Raw genomic sequence first — 12,543 nt, forward strand, 5'->3', positions numbered from 1 at the left:
GAGGTTGGGAAGGGGTATGGGGGGTAGGAAAGATGATGAAATGCGATGGACATCATTACCCTAGGTATATGTGTGACTGCACATATGGTGCGATGCTACATCGTGTACTAACATAGAAGTATAAAATTGTGCTGCAATTGTGTACAATGAATCAAAATGCATTCTGCTGTCATATATACCTAATTAAAAAAATAAGGTGCAGCACAGCATCAGAGATGGGGTGACCTGCTGGAGCCATACAGCCTCTCGGAGATGGGTGTGGCTTGCCAAAATGCCAACCAACTTGTTTATTTCAAGACCCCTGCCACACAGAGAAGCAAGCACCAAAACAAGATTACCCAAACTCCTGATGCTGAAACTTTTGATGAACTCTCCCTTAAATAAAGAACCAGAGCCACTTTTTAGTTGTTCAGTTCCAGCTCCTATCAGGACTAGAAGACCTATCAGGCACTCCTTTTTAATTAAATTTCTGTCTCTGTCTGTTATTTCTTACTAATTATTTCAGACTTTCTATTTCTCAAGCAGCTCACACCTCCTGAGCAGGAATCTACCCTTGTGGGGTACTGGCCTCCTCGCAATACAGCACATCTCCTCCAGGCCTTGGAAGGGCTATGAATCCGGTGATCTCTTTTGCACAAGCTACAGAGCACCTATTTGTTACCAATTTCACAGTTTCCTGATTTGGTTATTTTAGACTTGAGAATCAATGTATTATAATTGGTTCTTTCTCTATCTCTGGGGGAAGAAAAAAGTTACACTTTTGGAGAAATCTAGATGTTCTTAATTCTACTTCTCAAGAGATTTTGCTCTATCAAACTTTTCTTCCCAGTATTATTTCCATCTTTTCATCCCTTCATCTCTCCTTAGTCTCCTGCTGATTTTGTCTGTACAGGAAATTAGAAACACTCTGCAGTTCTTGTTCAAACTCTGCCTCTTCACAGTTACTTGATATTTCTGAGTTCAATATGACTGCAGAGGGCCCGATTGACATTTCACACCAATTTTCTTGGAATCTTGGTCATAGTTCTTATCTTGTGGTTGCTAATCAGTCCATTGTACAGGTAATGTGCTGCTTAAAGTGTGGTAGGAATTCCAAAAAGCTGCATAGGAAATTCCTATAAGTCACAATGCACAATTCACATGTGCAAAGCAGGTGACTTTTATACACACACACACACACACACACACACACAGGATTGAACCCAGGTCTACTTTATCACTGAGCTACATTCCCAGACTTTTTTTATATTTTATTTTGTGATAGGGTCTTGCAAAGTTGCTTAGGGCCTCACTTCGTTGCTGAGGCTGGCCTCACACTTGGGGATCCTCCCGCCTCAGACTCCCAAGTCACTCAGATTAGAGAGAGGTCTGCACCACCACACCCAGCAGATGACTTTATCTTTAATGCCACCATCATGAAAGCAGTAGCAAGCAGCTTTTGAATAACTCCTATGTCTAGGTGGTCTACATGCCTTTCATCTATGTTGAAAAAACTGTCAGTGAAGTAGATCCTCAGATATTGGTTCTGCATTACTCATCCAACTTTAAGCATTTGCGGATCATGATATACTACTTTAGACCTTTTTATTATGACCTATAAGACGTAAACTGTTTTCTGTATTTTCAAAACTCAAAATTATTCTCTGGATATTTTCTATTTACCAGTTTTTGTTCACTAATCCTCTTTTACAATTTTTAATCTGCTCTTAAGCTATAAATAAACTTTTTATTTCAGTATTTTCCATTTTGCTCTTTATATGTTTCAGTTTTCTGTTGAGATTTCTTTTTTAAGATCCAAGGCTGTTAGTCCCAACATCCAGATCCTCGATGGGTCATTCTTTCCACTTAGTGTTCTGTTAGTCCTAGCTCATGGGATGCTTTGTTATTTTCATTGAGTACTGCTGATTAGGTATGAAAACTGAAGAGAATCTGAATAATATTGTTTTGTTTTCTTCCAGGGAGGATTTAGATTTTTTTAGCCTGGCAGAGTATAACCAGAGCAAGTATTTGATGTGTCCAGTTTAAATTTCAGAACTAGTGAAAGCTAATATTTTTCTGATTTTCCCTTAGAGATCTCCCTTGAAATATTGGGGTGTGTATTTTGGTCTTCTTCTGTGGCAAACCCAAACTCCAATTTTTGCTTGACCAGCTACGTAAGAGTGCCGAAGCTCTACTTAACTTTATAGCAATTATGTTCTTCTTTGTCACTGTCTTTAATCAGGGAACACTGTTGAATCTGCAAAAATTCTTAAGGGCAAAAGCAACACAGTATGCTTGTCTCTCTTCTCTGCTATTCTTATTTCTCCTGGGTCATGGCATCTCAAACATTGGCTTTTTTAATTCCTAAAATACAATTTCCACAATCTCCCTCCAATAGTTGCTTAAAATCAGTGACAACCTTAGGTCACCACTTCTGCTCAGTCTCTTTGTGTCACAGAAAGAAGATGTTGCTATGAATATGAGTCTTTGCAGAAGGTGTACCTCATCTCCATGAGTGTTCTAAGTCTCTGTTCCCCATCTTCTCACTTCATTGTACCTGGTAACATATGCTCCTCAGATAGGGTAAGAGAGGGAATGTGGGGTACCGGGATAAGTCATCTGAGGTAATGACACATTTCCTTTATATTGTAGAATTTTTATAAATGACTGCAATATCTTTAAACTTCCATTCAGACCAACAAAATTTAAAACAGCATTCCTCTCGACTCAAGGCCCCAAACAAATATTTAGAAAATTGAAATTCTAAACACTTCCTCAGCCCCTTTCAGATGTAAAACTCTATGAAACCTTTTTGACAGTTTTACAAACGAGGAATATCTTTTCTGAGCACCTGGAAGCCATTGATGGTAATATAAACATTAAGGAAGACAGCATCTCTACCTCCCAGTCTCTGTGTAAAGTAAGGAAGGAGCTTAACTTCAGAAAGTGCCTCACTCCAAGTTGAAAAGCTACTTCCTGTTGTCAAGATAGGAGAAAGTTTATTTTCCTTTTGGTAAGGCCAATCAGCAAACACAGGTGGCCACAACCTCCTCACCCTTAGTTCTCAAAAACTCTCCAGCCCTAGTTTTTGTGATGTTGAGTCTATTAGACTAGAGTTCTGGCCTTTCTCCCCTACTGCAGTAGTCTTGGATGAAGTGTTCTTTGTCCAGTGAAAGTTTTTGCTTTGACATAATATAAAACATACTACAATGTTCCTCAGTTGGCAATTGAATGCAACAAACACCAATTCTTTTGTTCTTTTAACATTAAGCATTTGTTTCTTACACATTTAACTAAGACTGAGCCAGATAGACACTAAGCTCCAGCAACTTAGGAGAAGGGGGCTTTGTCATTGCTACAGTGTGTTTCCTGTATCTCTCATCCTCCTCCGATCTGAGAGAAACCAGAGCATGTGCTAGTGGTGAAGGCAGAGGTTCAATAAAGCAAACAAAAAGAGTAAGGCCTTATAAGACCTGGGCTCAGAACCTGCACATGGTCACTATTGTTCTCACTCTTCACTTGAGATGCTGCAGAGTTATATGACAAAGGGCATATTACAGTTAGGGGTGAATAATTCAAAAATTAAAGCAACTACAAAGTATTAAGTATTGTGTCCTTTCCTATAGTATGCCATAGAAGAATAGGAAGCAATGAATGTTTCCCACCTTGCTTGTCACCTGCAGAAAAGACATCACAGTGCCAGATTCTGCCTGCACATTGGGCAATATCAGAAGTCATTCAGTACAGCTGATTGTGGCCTGAGTCTTCTTGCTAAGAGCAGTGGCCAAGTCTGACTGCCCTGAGTAGTGAGTGAATCAGTATCTCCTGGTTACATGTAAACCATTTTCAGCACATTATTATGCCATTGGTTGAGAAACTCTGCCTTATATATCTAACAGCCTGATGACCCATCATATTTAGACCAACATTTTCAATAAGTTTTGTATTTTCTCAACCCATATCTCTAATCAGCCTTGATATGATGTATTACCACTCTCAAAATGATGCTATTATTTGCTGCATCTTTGTGGCATACTCAGAGAGACACTGCTAGAATTGTTCAGATCTCTCTTCAAGAAAACGGTCTGAACTGCTTAGGCATCCTAGTTTAAATCACATTGATCTGGAAACATTGTTAACATATTCTTCAGGTCATTTGAGCAAGTAGTACCTAGCACATAGGAGGCTTGGTAAGATGTGTGCTTACTAGAATTTTGGAGATAGGACATTTGAAGATTCAGGGGCCATCAATAAAGTTGATAAAGATGACCCATTCAAATTAAAGGACAAATTATAACATCTTGTATATCTCCTCCAGCAAAGAAGGAAACACAATGCCTAGTAGACCTCTATAGGATCTGGAAGCAGCAGATTCCATGCTTTGGAATACCAGTCTGGGCTGGGGATGTAGCTCAGTGTCTAGAGTGCTTGCCTAATATGAATAAGGCTCTGGGATAATTCCCTAGAACTGGGGGGGGGGGAAGAATACCACTATTCCATACAGTGGGTAACACAAAATTGTCTGCCAGATTTTTGTGGGGCCTAGAGCAGGGTCTGACTGTACAGTGAGATAGAAATATAGTATAACAGCTATGCAAATTGACAACTCTGTGGTACTAGAGGTGTAAGTTGCAGAAAAAGTTGCAGTATAGATGTTATGGGAGGCTCCACTGGAGAAATGCAATGCACTTCCCTGGGGTTCTAGAATAAGGCTAGGCTATTTTCAGTGGCAGATAAAACACTTTTTTTGAAATATGGTTCTTGGTGTGCTACTAACCCCAGGTGGTGATTAAATATTTCACCATATGACATCAAGTGATTGCGTCTGAATGAATAGAATGAATAAGACATTATTATCCTATGTACACATATGATTACATGACCAGAGTGAATCTACATCATGTCCAACCAGAAGAATGAGAAGTTATACTCAATTCATGTATTATGTATCAAAACACATTCTGCTGTCACATATAATTAATTAGAACAATTTTTTCAAAAGGTTAAAAAATTATTTTAAAAAATTTAATTTATTTAGCAAATTAACAGGTCATCCATCTCACTGGTGCGAAGCGAAAGGATATAACACAAGCAAGTTGCTCCTGGAATGTAGGGGAGCTCCTAGGAGACAGTAAAAAGTAGAAAATGGGCAGATAGAGGACAGCCAAATGGATTTGGCCTACTTCACAAATTTAACTAGAGTGTATCATTACAGGGACCTTGTATGTTGTTATTGTTGATATGGTCTGTAAAGCTTAGCTTAGTATTGACCTTAGGAAATTATGAAATATTGCCCTATGGCATTAGACTCATGTATACCTGTGGTGTGTGTGTGTGTGTGTGTGTGTGTGTGTGTGTGTGTTTGAAAAGAATAAAGTATAAATGTCAACTCCAGAGTAATGTCTGGGAGAATCATCTCTGACTTATTTCTGGAAATACTGGTTTTTCTAACTAGTTCACAATGTCAGTAAAGCATTGATTTTTGAAGACAGACACGGGTCTCAACAACTCAGCTCCAAAATGTAGTACATGGAATCTCTTCAAAGCTTAACACTTTGTTAAAAATTCCTTTAATTGAACTGGGTGTGTAGTTGCATTCCTATAATTCCAGAAACTTGGGAGGAGAGGTGGGAGAATTGCAATTTGAAGGGCAGCCTCAATAGCTTAGCAAGACCCTGCCTTGAATAAAAAATAAAAAAGGGGCTGCAGATGTATTAGGTGGTAAAGAGCCACCAGGTTCAATCCACAGTACTGCAAATAATAATGATAATAATAAATAATTATTTTACTTAATATCAACAATAAGAAAAACAAAATGCTAATTCTAAAAACCAACATAAAAAGAATGGAATATAGGCAGTTTAAACAAATATCATTTCATTTATGTAGCTATATTATCATTAATCTGTTTATTTGTATTTCTGCTATCTCTCATGGAGATGTAATTATTAATTCGACATGAAGAATTTACCTTTGAATTCATTTCATTGTTTGAATCAGACAAGACACTCTTTCAACAGAACCCTGCAGTTTCTCCTTAGCTCTGATTTCTAATTATAAAAGAATTTACTTTTCAACATAGTGTACAATACTCAAATTGTCTGTTTGGCTAACAGAATATGGGATTTCTGAAAATCAATCTTAACAAAGGTATGTTTTGCAAGTTCCTCAAATAAAACAATCTATAAAAGTCTTATCTCAGAATATTTATAAGACATGAAACAATATCATAGAAGTGAAATAAAGAAGAAAGTAGTCGAGTTTTTTTAAATGTAAAAGGACTAATAGATCCTTATTGGCAGGTGAAAATAAAGAATAACTGATCATTAACTTAATTGAAAAATATCCTTATAAACTTAAAAAGTGCAAGCAGTGTGCTAGGTACTGAAATAATGAACACAGAGTTTCTGGAAATAAAAAAAATACAATAACATGGTATTTTTGGTCAACCTCAAATTATGATTTATTTATAAAGTACAGAAATGTACCTGTGTATAGGTAAAAAATGTTTCAAAATTGTTGCTTATGTACTGCAACATAATTAATTTTTAAATTTAGTATATGGAGAGGGGAGGTAATGAGGAAATATAGGTCAAATGATGCAAAGAAGAAAATCCATAGTATAAATAAGTCTAGAGATCTATCTTGCAAGAGGAGCCTCATTTATGAAATTCTATTATATTAGGGACTTCTGTTAACATTAGTAGATTTTAGCAGTTCTTTTAACAACAAAGTAGTTATGTGACACAATTTATAACACTTCAGTAACAATGTCACTATGCTTCTAGATCCCATATAATTATGTAATTCACTTCAAATATATACAATAAAATTCATTTAAAAATAAATCATAAAAATAAAGGAAAAAGTACTGTAAGTTATAAATTTTTAGGCATCCAAGGCATAAAGTCATCATTTAATACTCATGTCAAATAATTTGATTTTTAAATTAATATTACTAATGAGTCACTGCTTTTTTGAATATAAATGCAAAGCTGAAATGTCATTCTTTAAGACTGACCTTTAAATGGGCTGCAGTGAGTCAACAAAGAAGAATGAGATATAAGTCAAAAGCATGAAAACTAAGTAAAAACAAGTAAAATATGTTCACAGGTTGTAAAAACATCATGACCTCATAAATTCCAGTTAAGCATATACTAGGTCATCAGTAATAAATAAACTCTGTTACAGTAATACCAAATCAGGAGTGGTACTGGGAAGCAACAGTGACCAATTTATATTGTTAAATTGTGTGTACAAATTTGTTATCACAAATCCCACTGATGTGTAATTATAATGCACCAAAAATGATGTTTTGAAACAAACAAACAAAAAACAGTAATGCCCAACCACCTTGGTAGCTCTCTCAGAGAACCTAGGTGTTAATGATGGGCTATAGTGTATTTTTTTGTTTGTTTCTGTTTTTATTTTCCACTATGCTGGGGTTGGCAACCAAGGCCTCACATATGCTAAGCAAACACTCCACCACTGAGCTAAGCCCCCATCCCCTATGATTTCTTATAACTTGTTCTTGATGGGTTATTCATAGTCCTACCACCAAATAATTGGGAAAGTTATCCTAACCCTGACTGAAACCGAGGCAAACCATAGTAATTATTTGTAACTCCCATAGATCATTTCTAAATTCATAAAAATACACAGAGGTCCACATCATGTACTTGTTGTTGTCTTAGTACTACCAAATTGAGAAAACACACATGGACTATTATGGATTAAGTTATTATGGTTTAAGCAAGAGCTTAAATAAATATATCTTTTATCAATCACAACAATCTTGTATTTTTAATAATTGTACATATATGTGAGAGGCACGGCATTTCTATGGCTACACCCCAGGCATAAGGGGATTGCAACAGTTCTGCAGCCCCCCTTTGGCTGAAGCAAACAACTTGGGAACCAAAGCTCACCAAGATTGAGATACCTAGCTCAGTAATTTGTTTCAAGGTCAGGTGTTATTTTGAAGAGTCTTGCAGAGTGAAGTTGCTTTCCATCTTCAGCGTGTCCATGGCTGTGCAGTAACTTGATTTGCAGTTGTCAAAGACGTTTACAGCTCATTTGTGTGAATAAATGAGGTTCAGAAGAGAGGAGTGGGACTGTACTAATAGTGCATTTCATTTTGAATAAAACAGACAAGGACTTTTGACAAAGACTGCCTTTTATAATTAAAACTAACATACTGCAGCAATACATGCATACCAATGTTTATATTAGAGCAACTCACAATCACCATGTTATGGAACCAAATTAGGTCTCCATCAACAGATGAATGGATAAAGAAAATGTGGTATACATGCATAATGAAGTGTTACTAAGCCATAAAGTATTAAAAAATTATGTCATTTGCTTGGGAAAAGATGAAACTAGAGAACATCCTCTTAAGCTAAATAAGCCAGACTGCAGAGTCCTATTTTGATCTCCTACCTAGAAGCTAGAGAGACAAATGGAAAAAAGTATCTCATGAAATGTAATGGAGACTAGTAGGGTAAAGGAAGAAGATCAAGGAGGGAGAGAGGAGGAAAGAAAAAGGTGAAGTACTAGAGATTGAAACTGATCAAATTATGTTTATTCATGTTGTACATTTAATTTCATCATAAGCACATAATTTTGAAACTATCTTTAGCTTCCTTCTACTTAATGCTTACGCTTATTCTGAAAATACACTTATGGTTGATGAACTACCCTTTAAAATTTCTCCACTTAAAATAAATTTTATGGCTTTTCTAAACCAAGGGTAAAATAATGCATATATTAAAGGGTTCATGGCTGAGTTATAATAAGCAAACCAACAGCAAATTTCGTAAATGTAGGCAGGGGTGATAAAGCCCATAAAAGCATCAATTAATGCGTCTATTGTGTATGGTAACCATGAGATCAGAAATGCTACCACCGTGACCCCCAGGGTTTTGGCTGCTTTTCTCTCTCTCCTGGCCACTCTGGCTTTGTAACTCTCTGAAGATGATTCTGTTTCACTACTACCCATACTGGTTTCAATTTTTATAGCTTGCTGTTTAGCTACCATAAAAATCTTACTATATAGAATGAACATAACAAGGGTAGGTATAAAGAATAACAGAAAATCTATCAAAACCCAATCTTGATTGACAACAATTTGACAGCCACCTACACAGTTAAGTGCACTTACTAAGTTTTCCATACCATCATCACTGATACCTGTGTAGAACACGGCACCACTGTACACCAGGGGCAGGATCCAGGAGATGCAGATGCAAATCCCTGACACAGAAACTGAGAACTTGAAGGGATAGACTAGAGGGTCAGTAACAGCACTGTACCTGTCAATGGAGATGAAGCTCAGGTGGAAAACAGAAGCACAGCAAAATGCCACATCACAGCAAGTGTGAAAGGTACAAAATTTGGCTCCAAAGTACCAGCAGCTCTCCACGGACCTGACCATGCTGAAGGGCATCACAGTCACTCCCACCAAAAAGTCAGCACAGGCCAGAGAGGCGATGAGGAAATTGATTGGAGAGTGCAGCTTCTTGAAGTGGAGAACAGAAGTCATCACCAGCAGGTTTCCCAGCACAGCCAGCACAGTCCCAAAGCCAAACACTGCATAGAGAATCACCTGGGGCCCTGGTGAGTAGGGAGTTTTAATACAGGACCCATTCAGGTTCTCATAGCAAAGCTGCAAAACTGGTTGGGAAAAGTTCCTGGTCATGTTCTGCAATATGATGCTTGTGGTATTTCTGCCCTTCTGTGGTAGGAAATATTTATTTTGAGTTCTGAAAATTAAAAAGAATCAAACTGCATATCTGAGCAATTACCTAGAAATCTTACCTCAGAGTGTATCATTTTTCCATTTTATTTATGGAGAAAGTTAAAAGAAATTTTAAAACTCAAAAAGCCATTCTCTCTTTAATCATATAGTTATTTCTGTCTAAACTGCCTAGTTAATCCCAAATCTACTGTGAATTTTCATCAGCCTAGGAATCACATTATATGAATAATTGAAGAAATTTTGCTACTCGAATACCTGGTTCTTTACACCTGTGAAGCTCTTACTTGCAAAGGATAATTACATATAATGACATATTTGAGAAGTCACCTTTTATTAGGTTTGCATCTCCCAGGATGCTTTAGGAAGTGAGCCAATCAGGTTCACTCATCCTAAATCTCCCCACAAGAAATCCCTGCAGTGTAAGGTGTTAATCATGAAAGGAAACTTACTTTTGATGATTCTAATTAATAAGTTCTTCTGTAAAACATGTTTCACTGTGCTCTGCTAATTTCTAGAAGCATTTCTGGTTTTCATAACAAAAATATTTCTTCAAATTCAACTGCTTAACCAACATGGCTTAACCCAATATTTTACAATATCATTACCTATTATCATTTGCAAGTCTGTCCACATAATTTGCAAAACTCCATGCAAAATAAAAATTAATAAGGGAAAAGAAACATTTTGAAAAATGTGGAAAAAAATTGTCATGAAAATTTCTGAAGTATAAACCCTTTTTCTTAGATTTATAGCCTCTCTTAATCTGTCAATTTGCTATATGCTGTGTAAAGTCCCTTCTCCTTGAGTACAAAAATTTTTGTGGGGTAAGTAAAGAATATCACAGTTGTCTGAATGCCCTACACCCAGCATGCATGTGACACACCCATGTGACCACCAGGTTTCCCTCCTGTCAGTCTCTGAGCCAATATACCAAGGCCAGGATCAGGGGAAAGAAGATGACTCAGGCATCTGTCTTACTCTTGGACTTGTCACTAAACCAAAGGCAGAGAGGTGACCCCCTCACCCCAAGAAACTGCAATCTTCAAACCAGAAAGAACTTGATACCTGCACTATGGTGGTAAGAGACTTAGCCCAGCTAAGATACCCATTAAAGAGTTATGAATCTACAAGCCTGAGATGGGAACAGCAGCCTGTGCCTAGACCTGAGACTTCAGAGGGAACTCCTCACCACAGCTTTCTCCATCTGGTATCTGGACCTCTGCAAGGGTGCTAAGAAGGTGGCAAGGTGGCCAGGAAAGGAAGAAGATTTGGGTGCTATGAAGTGGAGATGCAAGTAAACAAGAATCCATCAGGAAGCAGGGGATATGGTGTAGGGCAAGACCATGGATAATTGGAGGTTTCAAGTATCTAGTACATACTTTGTTGTCCCTTTGGATTTCCTCAAACAATACACAAATTCAAAGACAAAATTGCTAAGACATTCAAGCTGTGTATGGTGACACATACCTGTGATGCCAGCTACTCAGGAAGCAGGAGAACTGCAAGTTCAAAGCCAGCCTGAGCCACTTAGTATGACCCTTCTCAAAAGAAAAAGAAAAAGAGTTGGTGGTGCAGCTCAGTGGCAGAGAGGCTCCCCAGTATGCCTGAGGCCTTGGGTTCAGTAACCACTACTGAAAAAAAAAAAAGATAATAGCTGTACACTTCAAATCCTAATCATAAGGTTCTAAACCTCTGCACTAATTGCATAGCCAGAGAGCCATCCTGCCTACTTCATTTCACATATTAATTATTCTCTTTGTAATTTCAACTCAACAATGAAGCAAAGAAAACCCTTCACGGTAGCAATGGAAAAAGTGGCATGCAGGAACGTGTAGAGGCCTAAGGCCAGCCAGTTGTGATAATAATAGCTTTTGCTGACCCAGAGCCTGGCTTGAACACTACTCTCAGGAATTTAGGGAGTTAGGGAGAGAGATTAAGGGTTGAAGCTCCACAAAAGAATTTTACATCTGGGAAAGATGTTACCTTTGATCCCACAGAGCAGCAATCCAGTGGGAGGTGATAAAGACTCTTTTCTCCTCCACAGCAGTGTATTTAGGACTTGAAAACAGAAATATCATCTGTATCTTAGGATAAAAATATTTAAAATATATTTGAATAAAAGAAGAAGAGTATATATTGAAGGTGGAACACGAAAACAATCATTCAATTTATCATCTACCAAGTTCTTCTTGGTGATGCTATCTTGCATTCTTCATAAATTCTCAGACATAACTTGATTTCACCACCTCTCAGTTAGTGACCTTGTCTCCCTGTATTCTGAAAATATAATGTATGAAATTTAAAGACTGAAAGGATGTAGGGGCTTAGGGCTGCATGATGGCAACAAGAGACAAGGGTGATTTCCAGGTTTTAACTATGCCCCCCAAAAGATACAGCATAGAGGAGAAAGAATACTTTTATAAGATAAAGATGATGGGTTGGGTATACTGTGATTGTAGGGGCATGAAGCTGGAGTTCCTTATTAGGTAGTATTGTCACTAAGTTTTCAGCTTAGGAAGGAAATTGGGACAGAGTTAGCCAAGTGGGATTTTTTTTTTTTTTTTTTTTTTTTTTTTTACATTCTGGGGCTTTTGAAACCATAGGAGTGAATGCAAATGCCTGGTGCACACCTACCACAGCACCGAGGATGCAAAGACTCTCAGTGTTTGTTGACTGGACAGAGTGTGCACAGTGAGAACAGAAGGAGCTAGAGGAGCACCAACTTCAAAGTTATACCTAAAAAAGAAAGAGTAGCAAGAAATACACATGGAAAAACAGGAAACAGACTCCCTGGGTGCTGCACC

The 12,543-nt window shown here is 37.5% G+C and overlaps 1 protein-coding gene across 1 annotated transcript; it reads right to left on the reverse strand.

The window, feature by feature from the left end:
* Positions 1–8,644: 8,644 nt before the first annotated feature.
* On the reverse strand, positions 8,645–9,679 carry LOC113176841 (trace amine-associated receptor 8b). Its single transcript, XM_026381386.2, has one exon. It carries the CDS (start codon positions 9,677–9,679, stop codon positions 8,645–8,647), a length of 1,035 nt encoding a protein of 344 aa, XP_026237171.2.
* Between the last annotated feature and the right edge of the window lie 2,864 nt (positions 9,680–12,543).

Source organism: Urocitellus parryii, chromosome 8 (assembly GCF_045843805.1).
Source record: "Urocitellus parryii isolate mUroPar1 chromosome 8, mUroPar1.hap1, whole genome shotgun sequence".
NCBI lineage: Eukaryota > Metazoa > Chordata > Mammalia > Rodentia > Sciuridae > Urocitellus > Urocitellus parryii.

Bases quoted from the DNA above. Each gene is read 5' to 3' on its own strand.
- LOC113176841 (XM_026381386.2), bottom strand. From the start codon at position 9,679: ATGACCAGGAACTTTTCCCAACCAGTTTTGCAGCTTTGCTATGAGAAC.